Here is an 18,746-nt window from a genome sequence, read left to right on the forward strand (position 1 = left end):
CTAAGGTGGCAAACTCTAGTATAAACTCCAGGATACGAATGCCGTTTCATAATGCTTTATGACCTTGGACTAACCCAGGTTGTGGGGATGGTGAACATTAGTTCAGTACATTAACTACTTCCTTTTCCTCAGGTGTTGCCTTAACCCCACCCATTCTTTCCAAATATCCCCTTATCGCTGCCCTTTTGTGTATTGATGAAGTGGAGATGCCGACGTTGGATTAGAGTGGGCCCAGTAAGAAGTCTCACATCACCAGGTTAAAGTCCAACAGGTTTATCTGGAATCACAAGCTTTCGGAGCGCTGCTCCTTCATCAGGTCCTGTTGGACTTTAACCTGGTGTGTATTAGTCATCTTTTTCACTGGAATGCCTCTTCCTTTATAACTAGATGGTGAGAGTTAGATTTGCTACAGTTAGACAAAGCCCTGGTTAGAGCGCATACAATGTATAGTTTTGGGCAACACACTTTGGAAGGATATATTGGCCTTTGGAAAGAGTACGCTGTAGATTCGCCAGAATATTACCAGGACTCCAAGGGTTAGATTATGAAGAGAGGTTATAAACTCGGCCTGTATTAAGGAGTGATTTGATTTTTTTTTGCATATTGAAAGAAATTGATAGGGAAGATAAAGAAAGGCATTTTTGTTGGTTGTGGAGTCCAGTGGAACCTTAAAATCAGAGCCAAGCCATTCAGGAGCAAAGTTAGGAAACACTTTTTCATACAAAGTGGGTAGGAGCATGGGACTCTTCCCCTCAAAATGCGAGCTCAATTCATTTTAAATCTGAGGTCTTTCGTGTTTTTCTAGCCAAAGATATTAAAGGATAAGGAATCAAGATAGGGAAATGGAATTAGGATACAGATCAGCCATGATCTCACTGAATAGTGGCTTGAGGGGCTGAGTGGCCTATTCCTGTTCATCTATCTTGCCATAAAAATCCTTGAAAAAGTTACACCTTGTTGAATGATGTATTAAGTTTGTAGCTATTATTAAGTAGCCTCACTGGCCCTGAAAAGCTCATTTTATTTTGGGGAATGTCAAAATTCTCCATCATGATAAAATATTTTTTAAATTATCCATGTTTAAGTTTTCATATTTCAGCTTCTTCCCAAACCCCCATGTACAGGCCCCATTCCCAGCCAATTATTTCAGTCTCCATGATATATTTAATTAAAAGTGGAAGCTTCAGTGCATTCTATTTCCTGGTTTGCTCTCCATGAGAGCATTTGGCCGCTTACTCTGGTTAATAACCACTGTTGCTAAATGTTGGCGATCCCCCTGATTTGGTGCCAGATTGAATCATGCTAGAAATGGGGAAATCTATGCCACAGGGATCAATTTGTGTGCACCTTTCTTCAAGGTTAGCAGTGCCTGTGGCTTTGCAAGAGACCATGACACCCAAGCCATAAAACAGGATTTTTCAGTCCCCCTGTGGCATATTTTCCAGCATTGGAGGTGGCTCACCATTGGCAGGATCTTCCGGTCCTGCTGACGTCTACTGCATTTTGTGTGGCTCACCCATCCTGCCACTGGAGAACCTGCCACAAAAGGTAGTCTTTGACAGGACTGGAATATCCAGCCCATGGGAAGGATATTTGTGATTTATATAAATGATCTGGAAGAAGGAGTAACTGGGGTGATCAGTAAGTTTGCGGACGACACAAAACTGGCAGGACTTGCAGATAGTGAGGAACATTGTCAGAGGCTACAGAAGGATATAGATAGGCTGGAAATTTGGGCAAAGAAATGGCAGATGGAGTTCAATCCTGATAAATGCGAAGTGATGCATTTTGGTGGGAATAATGTAGGGAGGAGCTACACGATAAATGGAAGAACCATAAAGGGTGTAGAGACGCAGAGGGACCTGGGTGTGCAAGTCCACAGATCTTTGAAGGTGACGTCACAGGTGGAGAAGGTGGTGAAGAAGGCATATGGCATGCTTGCCTTTATAGGACGGGGCATAGAGTATAAAAGTTGGGGTCTGATGTTGCAGATGTATAGAACGTTTGTTCGGCCGCATTTGGAATACTGCGTCCAGTTCTGGTCGCCACACTACCAGAAGGACGTGGAGGCTTTGGAGAGAGTACAGAGGAGGTTTACCAGGATGTTGCCTGGTATGGAGGGGCTTGGTTATGAGGAGAGATTGGGGAAACTGGGGTTGTTCTCCTTGGAAAGACGGAGGATGAGGGGAGACTTAGAGGTGTATAAAATTATGAAAGGCATAGATAGGGTGAACGGTGGGAAGCTTTTCCCCGGGTCGGTGGTGACGTTCACAAGGGGTCATAGGTTCAAGGTGAAGGGGGGGGAGGTTTAACACAGATATCAGAAGGACATATTTTACACAGAGGGTCGTGGGGGCCTGGAATGTGTTGCCGGGCAAGGTGGTGGAGGCGGACACACTGGGAACGTTTAAGACTTATCTAGACAGCCATATGAACGGAGTGGGAATGGAGGGATACAAAAGAGTGGTCTAGTTTGGACCAGGGAGCAGCGCGGGCTAATTGTTCTTTGTTTCTCGTTTCAAGGCTTCATTCTATGATCATCTTGCTGGTGCCAGTACAGAGCGAGACTGCGGATAGTTGGGAACCTGTCTCGGGGGCAGGGAATTCAGATGGTGTTCGTAAAGCAGAAGTGGAAATGAATAGGGTTGGGAAGCATTTTCTGATCAGGGCCAGTGTGATCTCCTGGACTCGTTTCGATCGCCACAGGGGGTCGGAGAGGAATTTCCCAGATTTTTTTTTCCCCCATATTGGCCCTGGGGTTTTCGCCTCTCCCTGGAGATCACATGGTCTGGAATGGGGGGGTGGGGGTGAGTTAATAGGTTGTGATGAACAAAGCATCGTAGCTGTGAGGGACAGCTCGGTGGATAGGATATTAGGATGTAGATAGGCTGGAAAATTGGGCGGGGATCCTGGATTCAGGATTCAATCCTGGACCGGGGAGCGGCGCGGGCTTGGAGGGCCGAAGGGCCTGTTCCTGTGCTGTATTGTTCTTTGACTGGAAAATCCTGCCCATGGGACAGCACATTCCCATTTTTAAGTTGTGCAGTGGCATGGCAGTTTTCTTCACCATATTGTTCAGCTCATAGTTGGAACTCCGGAGGCAGCCCCATGCATTGTTCAGGTGATTTTCTAGTAAGAAGTCTCTCAACACCAGGTTAAAGTCCAACAGGTTTATTTGATATCATGAGCTTTCGGAGTGCTGCCCCTTCATCAGGTGAAGGAGCAGCGCTCCAAAAGCTCGTAATACCAAATAAACCTGTTGGACTTTAACCTGGTGTTGAGAGACTTCTTACTGTGCCCACCCCAGTCCAACCCCAGCATCTCCACATCATGGCATGTTTTTCAAGACATGTTCTGGACCTGCGTGTTTTCCCTCTGGTACCATAGAGAATTGTGCGTTAGGTGAAAGATTCCAGTCAAGTCTTCATCTGCATCCTATTAGTGAGATGCAAACCAGTTTCAAGTTGACCTCCATGGCAGGCACCAGAGGACGATCCCACAGGAAATTCACATTGGCGTAAAACTGATTTTTAGACTCCCAGCAAATTTCTTCCCTACCGCCTGCCCTTGAACCCACCAGTAGGACTATGGGAGAATTCTGCCCATAGTCTTGGTTGGTTGAAACAAAAACTAGAGGGTTTTAATGTCAATTTATACTGAATTCTATAATTGCTTAAACCTTGATGTCACACTAGTGACAATCGCACTAGTTTGGCCAAAAGAATTAAAGTTAGTGTGTTAAGATGGTCAACTTCCACACCTTTTGAAGTCAGAATTATGATGGCTTATTTGTATGGATAAAATTGCTGAAATTTTATTGGAAAGAATGAATAGACATGAGTATTTAAATATTAGCTTAAAAGTCATTGCCAGGAGGAGGATTGTGCTACATACTCGTGAAATGCATTAAATGGTTTATTTCAAACAGTTCCTTCTTTTGCCATTCACTGCAAACAAAAATAAAACAAACTTCATTCTATGTTTCTAACCATTTAATATTGAACAAAAAGTGCATAGTAAAAGCCATCTTTCCCCATAACAATTTTTTGAAGTTTTTAAAAGCCTTGAATAGCACTAATTACAGTACATTAGCAGAAATCAAGGGTCAAGCAATCATTTCACGTAAATCTTTAACATGACTATGACCTTTTAGCATGTTTAGAAATCTAATTTACATCATTTCAGCAATAAAAGAATAGTTCCTTCTGTAAGATCTGATAGCAATAAGATGCAATATTAGTTGTATTACTACAGCGTCCAACTTTCAATTTAGGGCAAGTTTTCCCTTTTCCCATGCTTGGCCTCCACATCTTGTGTGGTTTAGAAAGTGGACAGTCAGTTCTCCCGCTCCTGTTCCGAAACTAGGTATTATGAAAAGAGCAAGAGTGGCTTGTCTTCCAATTTTTACTTTCCTTGTGTAATAGCACCTGACTTGCGCTTGGTTTCTGACTCCTACATCTACGCAGGAGAAATCAGAAGATATTCTGCAACCTGAATGCACTTTTATTTGCTTTATAAAAATCAGTACGCGTACTCTGCTATTTGGGTGCAATGACATAACTACCTTTCACATGTTATCACCTAGTAGTTCCAGTCCAACAAAGATTTCCAGGTAGCACATGGAGGTAGATGAAAGGGAGTCAGTCACAGACCTGAACCATGGAATGCATTAGAGATCAGTGGGATTAGTTGAATTTACAGCATCTTCCATTAAATTAAGAGTTACAATAAAAACTAAAACCAAAATGAGATATTAGAAACAAAACTTCCTAGAAGCACAATGGCGATATCATTCTCTATATTAAACAAAATTGAAGTTTTGCTCCTTTGAGGAAAATGAGAAATATTTGTCCTATAAATTTATAGAAAATAATGTTAAAATAATAGATTTGTTTGATAACTGTATGCCATTTTAACAAATGGATAAAAACCTTTACAAAATCAAAAAGAATGAATTATTTCCCCAGCACAAACTTAGATAGCACAATTGTGATTTATAAGTGCCTTTGGAACAAGAGAATGATGAGGCTTCAGATGGAGTTTGTTAGTTGGAGAGCAGATCCTTAAAGAAGTAGTATTTTTTTTTTAAATCAACTCCAAATATTTATCAGAACATGAAGCAGTGTTAATTTGGTGCGTTCAGTGGCATTGGTTGAATTCAGGGGACAAAACAAAACAAAAGTATAAATGGTTAGCACAGCGTTTTTTTTTAAACATTGGCAAGATTTTGTCATCCTCATAATTTGGCTTCCACTTCCATATTGGTAAATTAGGAAATACATTTGATTCGTACATTATAATAAATGGAAACCAAGCATGACATTGAGAAATTAAAGTAGGAAATCACATCTGCATTTAAATTCTTCCACTGAAACCATTATTGTGGATTACAATTTCATTTTAGAAAGATTCAAAAGTATAAATTAATTGCAATTTATTTCGTAATTTTCTTCAACTGGAAAACCTGATCCTCAGAGATGTATGTTTCTTTCTGGTCAAAAGTTAGTGAATCCTCACTCACCCTATATAAAAAGACGTCACTGCACCATGGATACAATGCTCTTCCTTAGGCAAGACATGAATTTTGCCTTTGATCCAGAATCTACTGGATTACCAAATTACACGTTTAACATAATAAATGGACTTGAACTGCTGTTATGTAAACAGGAGGCCCACTATTGGAGGATTTTAAAATGTTGAAGGTACCCAGTTATTACATGGAATTAATGATTGGTTGTAAACCTAGTATTGGCTGTGGATTATATCATTTATCGACTGTGAACCCAAATTTTCTTCAGAAAGGTTTACACTACACTTTTCGCCAATGTATTTGCACATATATAATCTCACCTTTTGTATCTTATTCATACAGTACATAAAATAGTTGAGTTTTTCTGAATATGTTGGGCCTTCAAACTGAGGAAACAATAAATGATATTGCATTTTTTCCTCAAATATGGCAATGTCATATTAAATCAGCATCATTCTATACACCAATTGAACAATGGTAACTTCAACACCAGACATTTTAGTTTTTCCCCAATTTTATCCTATCTCATTCAGACTCTGTTCCATCCCTGGGACATGTTCCTCTGGTGCGAATCACCCTCGAGTACATTGCCCAAATATTCATTAGCTCTGTGAGAGTATTTTTGCTAGCTGTTCAACCACCTGGAGCATCACAACTGAGCTCATTAACCCTTACCCAATGCCGGAACTCGAAGTTCATTTAGCAACTGCAAAGTAGACACTTGCTTTTCTTCACCCATAAAGGTGACATCCAATTGTGTCCATCCCCTGCCGAAATCAATTATTGCGGATCATACTATGGACTGAATCTCGCACTTTGCTGCTCAGTATGGCTCAGACACAGAGGCCATTTCAGAGCCATCAATATCACTGCCTACCAGAGGTGGCAGCCATATTGGTCATATTTTAAACTAGTGTATGAAATATTTCAATATTAAAAAATTACAGGAATCATGAACAGAAAATAGGGAGAACCGTGTTAATTAAGGCAATGGAACACATACAGTCCAACTCCAAGCTGAAATTAATTTCAAGGAGAAGTTTATTTTCTTCCCATTTCCTGGTCTAACTAGGCTCCCTGCACTACACAATCTGGTAGGAATTCATGAGCAGATTATTGGTCCCCTGATTCTCCCTAACCACCTTCCACCCACTGCCCCCCCAACCTCCATGGGGAAGCCCCAGTACCTCACAACAATAAGGTTTAGATAAGAGTCAAGTGAGAAACAGCAAATAGGAGTTAAGGATGTTACTGCTCCATACCATACTATCTTAGTCTCAGACAGAAACGCCTTTGAAAGAAGCATCTCATATGTTCACAATTAAATAAATGAACAAAGACATTTTAACACCTAACTCAGGCAGTACTTTCTTCAATGAGAGATTTAAAAAAATAAAATTTCACCTAAAAGATACTGGCAACAATCTTTTCATGCAACACAATCATCGTGACTACATAATCACTTGAATCCGGTGTACGATCAGTTTACAGGGCTTAGCCAACATGCTATCATAACATATTAACAATCTTATGGTAGTGGAGTAGAATTGAAATGAGCCACTTTGTCTTCCAGTTGAACATTACAAATTGGCAGCAAATATAGAACAGTATTGGCACAGGAATTGTACACAAGTATATAATGCATCCTAATGATTGAAGGATGCTAATACATAACTAAAAGGTAAATACACTTGCAATATATGTTGGCACCAGGATAAATTATACTGACCTCAGAATACCAGAACATTTAAATGAAGCATACTGATGAAACTAAAAAGGTATTTGGAATGTACTGCACTGCACAGAAAAAAAAACAATAAAACTTTTGAAATATAACTTATGAAAGGTTTGCTGAATAGCTCCCACAAAAAAAGCTGTGGATAAAATCAACGAGCATGAAAAATTAAGGAACAATCAAGACACTGTTTTAATTAGCAATGTTCACCCCCTTTTCTACTCTGCGCCACCATCTGCCTCATTATCACCCAAAAATTGGCACAAGCAAAATATAATATAACCATCTTTAGGACAATGTACACTTGATTTGGTTCGTCCTGCTTGTATTATGTGATGGTCCAGTACCAGGTACAGTGACAGCTGTGACACCTATCCCACTGTCCCTGCACAATGCAAGGTAAAAATTAACCTGCAGCGTTTTTATCTGGGTGAAAGCAGCAATTCATTGGGGATGCTGATCCAGATTTCACAGTTGTTTTTGGAAAAGGAAATGTTTTCATTATTTCTTTATATATATGTTTGAATTTTTAAGTGATACAATTAACTGTTCAACCGTTAAGGACTATAGAGAGAATATTGATCTTTAAGAAAATATTAGTAAAATATATAAGTAAAGAGTTTCGAGAATTATTCAGGCCACAGTCACTGGTTTGGTCATTGGTTTTTTTGACTGGTAATTGCAAAATATGCATCGATCTAATCCACTGGAGGAGCAGGGGGATCTTGCCTTGGATTCTGGAAAATAAATTGAATGGCGTTATTTTCAAATTTTATTACATTTCAATACTTTTCACAGTATATACTGTCAAGAGTTCAAATGGTTTCACAAGTACATAAGGAGATAATAAGAGTTAAATAAACTAAATCACTATGACCTACTGGGAACACACTTTATATCTGGCCACTAAAACACTGCAGAATAATTAAATAGAAAGCATATGACAAGTACTCCAAGATACCATATGTAGAGTTTAGACTTTTGAAGTAACACATATGACATCTGATTAATTGGAACAAATCTGGTTGCAGCAGTAACGAAGCAAATAAACAAAACTAACTTAACAGGCTGTTACAATATTCCCACAGGAGAGTGGGCAATATGATAGATTAAAATGCACACCTAAAAATGCCATATTCTTACTGTTGTGGCCATCTGAAAGCAGCACTGGCCCTATTTATACATGCAAAGAGGTATCCTGTGTCTGTAAAATAACATATCTGACCAAATTTGGGTAAAAGTGCATTGGAGACAAGAGTTTTTTTTTCCCTAAACTAAAATACAAGATTTTACAAAATATAAATTTGTATTTATAGAGGGCCTTTCAGAATCACAAGATGTTCCAAAACCTGTTACAGCCAATTATGTACTTCTGAAATGTACTTATCATTTTAATGCAAGAAAGACAGCAGCCAATTTACACACAGCAAGATCCCACAACAGCAATGTGATAATGTCCAGATAATCTGTTTTTGTGCTGTTGATCAACAGATATTGTCCAGAACATTGGAGGTAACTCCCCTACTCTTTTTTTGAATTAGTGTCATGGGATTTTTAACATCCAACTGAGAGCGAAGAGGAGGTCTCAATTTAATATGTACTCAGGAAGACAGCACCTCTGACAGTGCAGTTGTCCTTCAGTGCTGCACTGAAGTGCCAGCCTAGATTTTTGTCCTCAAATCCTGGAGTAGGACTTGAACCTTCTGCCTCCAAAAGCGCAAATGCTCCTCCCAACCTGCCTGAATGCACAGCCAGGAAGCAGAAATTTGATGAAGATGCAATTTTTAATGTATCCAAGCTTTAAAACTGCCACCCCTCATTTCCTCCCTCCCAAATGGTACCTCACACCTCCACAAATGGTTAACTGTCCCTTGGAGGCCTATTGATGACACAGGAGGATCGATATTACATGATCTTCTTGCCCAACATTTTAGTTGAGGTGTTTGTTGCCATCCCTTGCTTCATGTCGGTCACATTTTTCAAAAGAAATTTCAACATATAGTTGTCATTGTGTGCAGGCCACTTTTTCTTTGTTCGGTCAGAATCATCTTGGATACATCCGAGAAAATTTGATACAGTTGTAGATTTAAGTAATGAGAGTGAAATGGCATGTATATGTAAACCAACTTACATTCTGTGACCCATGTGACTTTCCACCTGTTTGATACCGTCTCAGACTAGCAGGTCTCATCAAGAATAACACAAGGGCAATGATCATCCAAGCCATCATAATCATAGATAGTGTCATTCCACCATCACTGGAAGCATTTGGTCCAGGTACTATAGACAGAACAGATCAAATTATTGTACCACCAGACATAAAATGGGGATAATTTCATCTTAATCCATCCATTGGGTGCAACATTGGTTTTACAGCTCATTCAATATTATTGTAGATTGAAGTCAAAGAAGAGTAATGATATTGGGCAGGGTGCATCTCACCTGTGGGTTTCCCACCTGATAAGTTAAAAATACTGTTTTTAAAGGAGATAAGGAGTCTATAGGAGCATACATTTGATATCAACCCCAGGTCTTTGTTGTTTATTAAAACAATGGAGGCATTTCATATGCAAAAGTTTGCTTATTTTACTCTTTAAGCTCTATCATGCCAAATAGGAATTTGTAGTTAGTTATACACAATACAAGTAAAAAATGAGCAGTAACAATTAGTGTATTCAATGCAGATGTGGTGAATCCAGGAGATCCATTTAGCAAAATATCTCAAGCATATTTTCCCAAAGGTTAGTGTGTTTTCCGACCAATGAAACCAACATTTTACAGAACTTGTTTGGAAACATGGAAGCAAATGCTAAACTATTTAAAAGGGGCAACTTCCCAAGCTCTGACATCTACATATTCAATGAATAATTGGATTTCTTTTTACCAAAAAAAAGGGTAGAACCAGATTAGATATACTAGATTAAATCCATTTTTGGGAAAAGATATCCCAAGTAGTTTTTCCCTTGAATTTGTGGTTTTCTACCCGTACAAAGTTTCTCTTGCATAATAGGCTAGCCTTTGAACAATAAAGCATCTGAGTAAAGTGTAATTAGGAAGCTTTAACAATATACCCGAAACAACATTGGGATTACAAAACATGGTGAGCGCTCCACAAATTATAGTAACAAGTGACCTCAGTGCCAGCCTGGTGGGTACAAATAGTATAACTCTAGTGCCAACCAGCAACCCTAGCATGGTTGTCTTTACACCACAATTTCTGTTGGCATTATACTAAACATGGGCGTCAATTTCTGGACTTCAACAGTGAAGCAGCTTGATTAGCAACTAATGGCAAAACAAAAACAATTCCTGAATGAGGTTCATAATATGTTGCACAAAGTTTGCAATACAACACTTGGAACTATTATTAATAGTGCAGCAAAAAAATATCATGTTTTTCCTCGCATTGTGCTTCACAGCCGATGAGAGTTCTTTTGAAACTTTGTGGGAACCAATATGTAAACAAGATCCCACAAACAACACAAAGATGACAAGGTTAAATAATCTACAAGAGAGGGAGACAAAGAAAAATAAATGAACTACTTTTGAAGTGTAGTCACTAATGTAGGAAAACACCACAGCCAATATACCCGCATAAGGTCCTACAAACCTTATTATAGGCCGGTGAGCTTGACGTCCGTGGTAGGGAAATTGTTGGAGAAGATTCTTAGAGATAGGATATATGCGCATTTAGAACTGAATAATCTCATTAGCGATACACAGCATGGTTTTGTACGAGGGAGGTCATGCCTCACAAATTTGGTTGAGTTTTTTGAGGAGGTGACAAAAACGATTGACGAGGGAAGGGCCGTGGATGTCGTCTATATGGATTTTAGTAAAGCGTTTGACAAGGTCCCTCATGGCAGGCTGGTGCAAAAGGTTAAATCTCACGGGATAAAAGGTGAGCTCGTTAGATGGGTAGAGAACTGGCTTAGCCATAGAAGACAGAGGGTAACAGTGGAGGGGTCTTTTTCCGGTTGGAGGTCTGTGACTAGTGGTGTTCCGCAGGGCTCTGTACTGGGACCTCTGCTGTTTGTGATATATATATAAATGATTTGAAGGAAGATGTAGCTGGTGTGATCAGTAAGTTTGCGGACGACACAAAGATTGCTGGAGTTGCGGATAGTGATGAACATTGTCAGAGAATACAGCAGGATATAGATAGGCTGGAACATTGGGCGGAGAAATGGCAGTTGGAATTTAATCCAGATAAATGCGAAGTGATGCATTTCGGTAGATCTAATGTAAGGGGGAGCTATACAATAAATGGCAGAACCATCAGGAGTATAGACACACAGAGGGGCCTGGGTGTACAAGTCCACAGATCCTTAAAGGTGGCAGCACAGGTGGAGAGGGTGGTCAAGAAGGATATGGGCTTGCCTTTATTGGACGGGGCATAGAATATAAAAGTTGGCATATGTTGCAGCTGTGCAGAACGTTGTTTAGGCCACATTTGGAATACTGCGTCCAGTTCTGGTCGCCACACTACCAGAAGGACATGGAGGCTTTGGAGAGAGTACAGAAAAGGTTTACCAGGATGTTGCCTGGTATGGAGGGTCTTAGCTATGAGGAGAGATTGGGTAAACTGGGGTTGTTCTCCCTGGAAAGAGGGAGGATGAGGGGCGACCTAATAGAGGTGAATAAAATTATGAAGGGCATAGATAGGGTGAACAGTGGGAAGCTTTTTCCCAGGTCGGAAATGACGAACACAAGGGGTCAGGGGTTCAAGGTGAGGGGGGGGCAAGGTTCAACACAGATGTCAGGGGGACATATTTTACAGAGGGTGGTGGGGGCCTGGAATGCATTGCCAAGCAAGGTGATTGAGGCGGACACGCTGGGATTGTTCAAGACTCATCTAGATAGCCACATGAACAGACTGGGAATAGAGGGATACAAATTATCTAGTGAAATCTTGAGTGGAACTTGAATCCACAACCTGTCTCAGTGGTGAGAGCGCTACCACTGAACTACGGCTAAAATGTAACCACTGCACACCTAGCTTTGTGTCTTCAGTTTAATCTACACACTGAAGCACTTTGTCATCTCAAGACCTTTCAAATCTGCAGAAGAAAAATTAACTGTCCTTAGAGCTCCTCATTTGAGTCAAGAATGCAGTACCAGTCACCCATCACCAATTCTTCTTTACAATCAGGGAAGAACCAAGTTGGCCTCATAGCACTCATGTCAGTAAGTGTCCTGCATTAATGCTTCATTATTGCAGACTCACTCCTTAAATTTATTTAACGACCGGATGTGTGTGCAAAATCATTATGCAGTGCAAGAAACTGCATTTCCTACCAGGTAGCCCGCTGTGCATAGCACATAAAATTGCTGGCACAACTACTGGTATATATCATTATAACCGTAGCAATTTGAAGACAATCATTTACAAGTGAACCATGTGCATAAATACCAAAATTTAAAGAATCCCATGAAATTCTCATGGTATCGGCACATATCTGGTTTCTATTTAGCTTTGACTAGAGAAAATATTTGTTACAGATGAACTCACTGGAATGCAATTCCAACACGAGAGATGGTTTTGAATGTTACAGAATTCTGATTGGATAGTTGGTGTGGGAAATGGCAAACTGTCTCAGTTGTGCAATGGTTTGGAGAAATTGTAACCATTCATTTCATAAAGAGGTGGACAAGGCAAGTATCACTGCCCAACCAGAAGTTAATTGAATCGTATGTTTGAAATGCAAAACAATCATATCAAACATTAATAATGGGTTTTGTTGTCATCAAGTGTCAAAAGCAGATGTGCCAATGGACAATCAAGAAACTTCTGTTTACTCCTGAGCTACTTGAGCAGTAGAAAAGATCATCATAACAACCTGACTATTGAGGGGAAACTTCCTTGATAATCAAATTTATTTGTTTAGACTTCAAGGAACAAGAAATACAACTGTTCTCCCAGGTCGGTATTAATGAATTCCTTGCCTGTTGATAAAGTATACTAAAAAGAGCTTTGTGAAGTCTTCACAATACTACAGTTTTATATAAATGCATATACTTTCTCTTCATATGTACATCGTTTTGAATAATTCAATAATTGTATTATAATCTTCTGTCTCTATGTTCTGAGGGAGGAATTGCCTTCCAAAACCTCTTGCTTCTTCTCTCATCTCCTCTAAGATGCTCCTTAAAACTTACCTCTTTGATCAAGCTTTTGGAATTTTGTTTTAACACATTCTTGTAAAGTGCCTGTGGACATTTTACTCCATTAAATTGCTGTACAAATGCAAGTTGTTGCAATGCAACTACCTCACTTGTTGAGAATTTGATTATTAGTTTAATTTAAACATTGAAAAATTATGAGCTAATTTCCAGTGCACAATCATGTAGAAAAGCATTATTATAAGTGCTGCAGTCCACTATCCCATTCACAGCACATGCCGATTGCAAGTTTGAATTCGTGGACACGGGTCTATCATGAAAACTGCCTTTTGCTTTGCACACAAGTGATTGAAAGACTTACCAAACAGTAATAATACTCTTTATTCCTTTAAATTACAAATCAAAAGGTATGGTCGATAAAATAATAGCTTATTTCTTAATTTCCATCTGATAGATTGGTTGTGGTAAAGGGACAATATTTTGATTTAAAATTCCAAAATACAGCAAAATCTCAGTTATCCAGCATGCTCCAGGAATGGGAAGTGCTGACTCATCAAATATCCTGGTTAACTAAGATGCAAGACAAGTTCCACATTTACATCCAATTGCAAAGTTCTTGGATGATTTTACTCTGATGTGGGTGTAGAGGTCTCGCAATTGGTGCAATAGTGCATGAATGCAGTGTGTGGCGCCAAGAGAATATGGTGAAGAACAGTGGGAGACTGAGACTGAAGTGAGGGTAGGCCACCAATTACAAGTACAAGTACTGGTGAGTTTGACAATTATTAGGGTTTGTGAAAGAGTGGGACTGACGGGGAACAAATGTTAGTGCTGATTTCTGCAGGATGAGACATCTCCAGTCAAAAAACAGAATTAACAGATCCCATCCCAGAATTCCAATTACTAGAATGCTGGATAAAATAAATTTTACTGTATTAATTACTAACCTGCAGCCAGGTAAATTTTGGAATGTGTTCACATGAATAATTGAAGGTCCATGACCTTTCATACTGCAACCAAAATTTGTAATCTGCAAACTGTTAGTTTGCAAAATTATTGATTAATCAATTTAAGTCAAAGCAGGACTTACGTTCTTGCAGACACTCATTGTCTGTGCAGTAAGATTGTGACTGTCGCAGCTGAAATACAACAGAAAAGAAAACAAATGTTATATTTGTGTGAACCATAAGTCATTTAAGAACTGGCTGAAAAAAGAAAGACATATTACCAAAGTTTTTGAACTTGCACTCATCAGGATACACAAGAAATGTATAACAATTTATACCAGAAGGGTAATGATTGGTCAGCAAGTTGACTCTGACTGCTGGGTAATTTACCAAAGGCAGAAGGCTTGAACACTCTTTTCAGAGACTGGGGCTGGAATTTTACCGGTACGCCCACCCCGATTCCAGGGCTGGACAAGGCTCGGAGAATGGAATTCTCCTCCGTCAGGACCGTATGAACCGCGGGCAGACGTTTCGGTAAAATTCTGCCCTGGGTATAAAAGTATGTCGTTTCTAGCAAGTGCAGATAAGCCACATTACAAGCTTGACTGATTGTCTTAAATTGGTCATTAGTGTAGTTATTAGTGCACTCAGGATTGGGCAGCTGCCCAAACGCAGAATCACATCTAAAAGACGACATTTTTCTTTGGGTTTTACAAGCGCGTGTTGGTTGAGTACACTTTGTACTCTGCCCATTAGGAACAACTGAAGGAACATGCTGTTTGATTCAATCAAAAACGCTGGAACATACAGTCTACATTGCTGGCATTGCAGTGGCACTGAAATTCATTCACGGCATTGATCAATTATGTGGTCGGCAGAACACCTTTTCTTTGGCTAACGGGAGCATCTTCCTGGTGGAAAATATGACTTGCGTAGCCACTGCATACTAGCAGCGACTGTGCAGACTACACCGTGGCCGCAGCAGTTGCCCCAAGCTTTAGTGCATCTCTCAGCACACACTCCTTATCCTTGCAACATGCCAGTCATCGACAGCCACGTTGGCCAACCTCAAGACACCAACCCACCAATAGTACACAAAAAACAATTTGTCGAATAATCAGTGAATCGGCTTTTTGATGGGACTGGCTCCAAATGAGCCAGCAGTAATTTACTTAGTGGGTGGGTAAGTTTACAGCACATTTGGGTGGATATGTCTCAGCGCTTCCGCAATTCCAGACTTGGGAACTAAAATGATAACTTGCGCAATAATGAGTTAAATCTTTATAATGCAAAAAAATTAAAATATACATAGTTGTGTTGTTTAAAGTAAACATACTACACCTACTGGTATAATGCCACCATGAAGTCCTTTTGTTTAATATTTGCATTGTTTATGCTACAATGTATTCTAAACTGGTTCATGTTTAATTTATAACTCCTCTGGTAAAAATGATGGCCATTACAACTGAAGCCGATAGAAACCTACAAGGTACATTATTTTGGACAAAACATTTCATCACTCTAATGTTTGTGTGGTTTTTAAAAAAAAACTTATATCACTAATTCATTCAATTAAATGTTTTAGAATTCATAGTTTGAGCAGTTTTGTCTCTGGGTGGGGCCAGAATTTAGCACAAATGTGCGATAGGGCTCTACAGATGACATCACATCGATGGCCAGGAATTGAACCCTGGTCAACTGCTTGGAAGGTGGCTGCATGCACCACGATAGCAGTTTATTTTCGTGGTATTGCTTAAATGCAAATGATTGAACAAAGCAAACCCAACATAACTGTTGCTTTGCATGTTCACCTTAGTGAAATAAAGCAGCCTGATGGTTCTGATCAGACACTGGCTCACCTAATTACAAACAACAAAGAACAGTATAGCACAGGAAACAGGCCCTTCGGCCCTCCAAGCCTGTGCCGCTCATTGGTCCAACTAGACCATTCGTTTGTATCCCACCATTCCCAGACTGCTCATGTGACTATCCAGGTAAGTCTTAAACAATGCCAGCATGTCTGCCTCCACCACCCTACCTGGCAGCGCATTCCAGGCCCCCACCACCCTCTGTGTAAAAAACGTCCCTCTGATATCTGAGTTATACCTCGCCCCTCTCACCTTGAGCCCGTGACCCCTCGTGATCGTCATCTCCGACCTGGGAAAAAGCTTCCCACTGTTCACCCTATCTATACCCTTCATAATTTTGTACACCTCTATTAGGTCTCCCCTCATTCTCCGTCTTTACAGGGAGAACAAGCCCAGTTTACCCTAATCTCTCCTCATAGCCTAGACCCTCCACACCAGGCAACATCCTGGTAAACCTTCTCTGCACTCTCTCTAAAGCCTCCACGTCCTTCTGGTATTGCGGCGACCAGAACTGGACGCAGTACTCCAAATGAGGCCTAACCAGCGTTCTATACAGCTGCAACATCAGACTTCAGCTTTATACTCTATACCCCCTCCTATAAAGGCAAGCATACCATATGCCTTCTTCACCACCTTCTCCACCTGTGCTGCCACCTTCAAGGATTTGTGGACTTGCACACCTAGGTCCCTCTGTGTTTCTATACTCCTGATGACTCTGCCATTTATTGTATAACTCCCCCCTACATTAGTTCTTCCAAAATGCATCACTTCGCAATTATCTGGATTAAATTCCATCTGCCATTTCTCCGCCCAATTTTCCAGCCTATCTATATCCTGCTGTATTGCCTGACAATGTTCACTGCTATCCGCAAGTCCAGCTATCTTCGTGTCATCCGCAAACTTGCTGATAACACCAGTTACACCTTCTTCCAAATCATTTATATACATCACAAATAGCAGAGGTCCCAGTACAGAGCCCTGTGGAACACCACTGGTCACAGACCTCCAGCCGGAAAAAGACCCTTCGACTACTACCCTCTGTCTCCTGTGGCCAAGCCAGTTTTCTACCCATCTAGCCACCTCTCCTTGTATCCCATGAGCCTTAACCTTCTTAACCAACCTGCCACGAGGGACATTGTCAAATGCCTTACTGAAATCCATATAGACGACATCCACGGCCCTTCCTTCGTCAACCGTTTTTGTCACTTCCTCAAAGAACTCCACCAAATTTGTGAGGCACAACCTCCCTCTTACAAAACCATGCTGTCTGTCACTAATGAGATTGTTCCATTCTAAATGCGCATACATCCTGTCTCTAAGAATCCTCTCCAACAACTTCCCTACCACGGACGTCAAGCTCACTGGCCTATAATTATCCGGGTTATCCCTGCTACCCTTCTTAAATAACGGTACCACATTCGCTATCCTCCAATCCTCAGGGACCTCACCTGTGTCCAAAGAAGAGACAAAGATTTCCATCAGAGGCCCAGCAATTACATCTCTCGTCTCCCTGAGCAGTCTAGGATAGATGCCATCTGGCCCTGGGGATTTGTCAGTTTTAATGTTACCTAAAAAAACCTAACATTTCCTCCCTTGTAATGGAGATTCTCTCTAACGGGTCAACACCTCCCTCTGAGACACTCCCAGTCAACAAGTCTGTCTCCTTTGTGAATACCGATGCAAAGTATTCATTTAGGATCTCACCTATTCCCTTAGATTCTAAGCATAATTCCCCTCCTTTGTCCCCGAGAGGTCCGACTTTTTCCCTGACAACTCTTTTGTTCCTAACATATGAATAAAATGCCTTAGGATTCTCCTGAATCCTATCTGCAAAGAACATTTCGTGACCTCTTTTTGCCCTTCTAACTCCCCGTTTGCGTTCTTTCCTACTCTCTGTATTCCTCCAGAGCTCCAACTGTTTTCAGTTGCCTGGTCCCAACGTACGCCTCTCTTTTCTTTTTGATCAGATCCTCAATTTCCCTGGTTATCCACGGCTCACGAATCCTACCTTTCCTATCCTTCCTTTTTACAGGCACACGCCTGTCCTGCAGCCTCATCAACTGTTCCTTAAAAGACTCCCACATGCCAGACGTGGACTTACCCCCGAACAGCCTCTCCCAATCAACGGCACCAATTCCTGCCTAATCCGGCTATAGTTAGCCTTCCCCCAATTTAGCACCCTACCCTTAGGACAACACTCGTCCTTGTCCATTACTATCCTAAAGTTAACAGAGTTGTGGTCACTATTTGCCACATGTTCCCCTACCGAAACTTTGACGACCTGACCGGGCTCATTTCCCAGAACTAGATCCAGTATAGCCCCCTCTCTAGGCGGGCTATCTACATACTGTTCCAAAGAACCTTCCAGTACACATTTTACAAATTCCTTCCCGTCCAGACACCCAGCCCGAAGCACTTTCCAGTCTATACCAGGGAAATTGAAATCTCTCACTACAACAACCCTATTTTTTCTGCACATATCCAGAATCTCCTGGCATATCCATTCCTCCACTTCCCGTAGGCTGTTGGGTGGCCTGTAGTAT

The 18,746-nt window shown here is 40.7% G+C and overlaps 1 protein-coding gene across 4 annotated transcripts in view; it reads right to left on the reverse strand.

Moving 5' to 3' along the window:
- Window positions 1–3,903: 3,903 nt before the first annotated feature.
- The window catches only part of smim14 (small integral membrane protein 14), a 37,099-nt gene continuing 22,256 nt past the window's right edge, over window positions 3,904–18,746 (reverse strand). For all 4 annotated transcript variants that reach the window (XM_078216179.1, XM_078216170.1, XM_078216189.1 and 1 more), the window contains exons 3-5: window positions 14,479–14,527; window positions 9,397–9,545; window positions 3,904–8,002 (exon numbers count right to left, since the gene is read on the reverse strand). In XM_078216179.1, coding sequence (XP_078072305.1) covers window positions 7,964–8,002; window positions 9,397–9,545; window positions 14,479–14,527 — 237 coding nt within the window. In that variant the 3' untranslated portion in view covers window positions 3,904–7,963. The remainder of the gene's footprint in view (window positions 8,003–9,396; window positions 9,546–14,478; window positions 14,528–18,746) is intronic.

This window comes from Mustelus asterias, chromosome 1 (genome assembly GCF_964213995.1).
Source record: "Mustelus asterias chromosome 1, sMusAst1.hap1.1, whole genome shotgun sequence".
NCBI classification, from domain to species: Eukaryota; Metazoa; Chordata; class Chondrichthyes; order Carcharhiniformes; family Triakidae; genus Mustelus; species Mustelus asterias.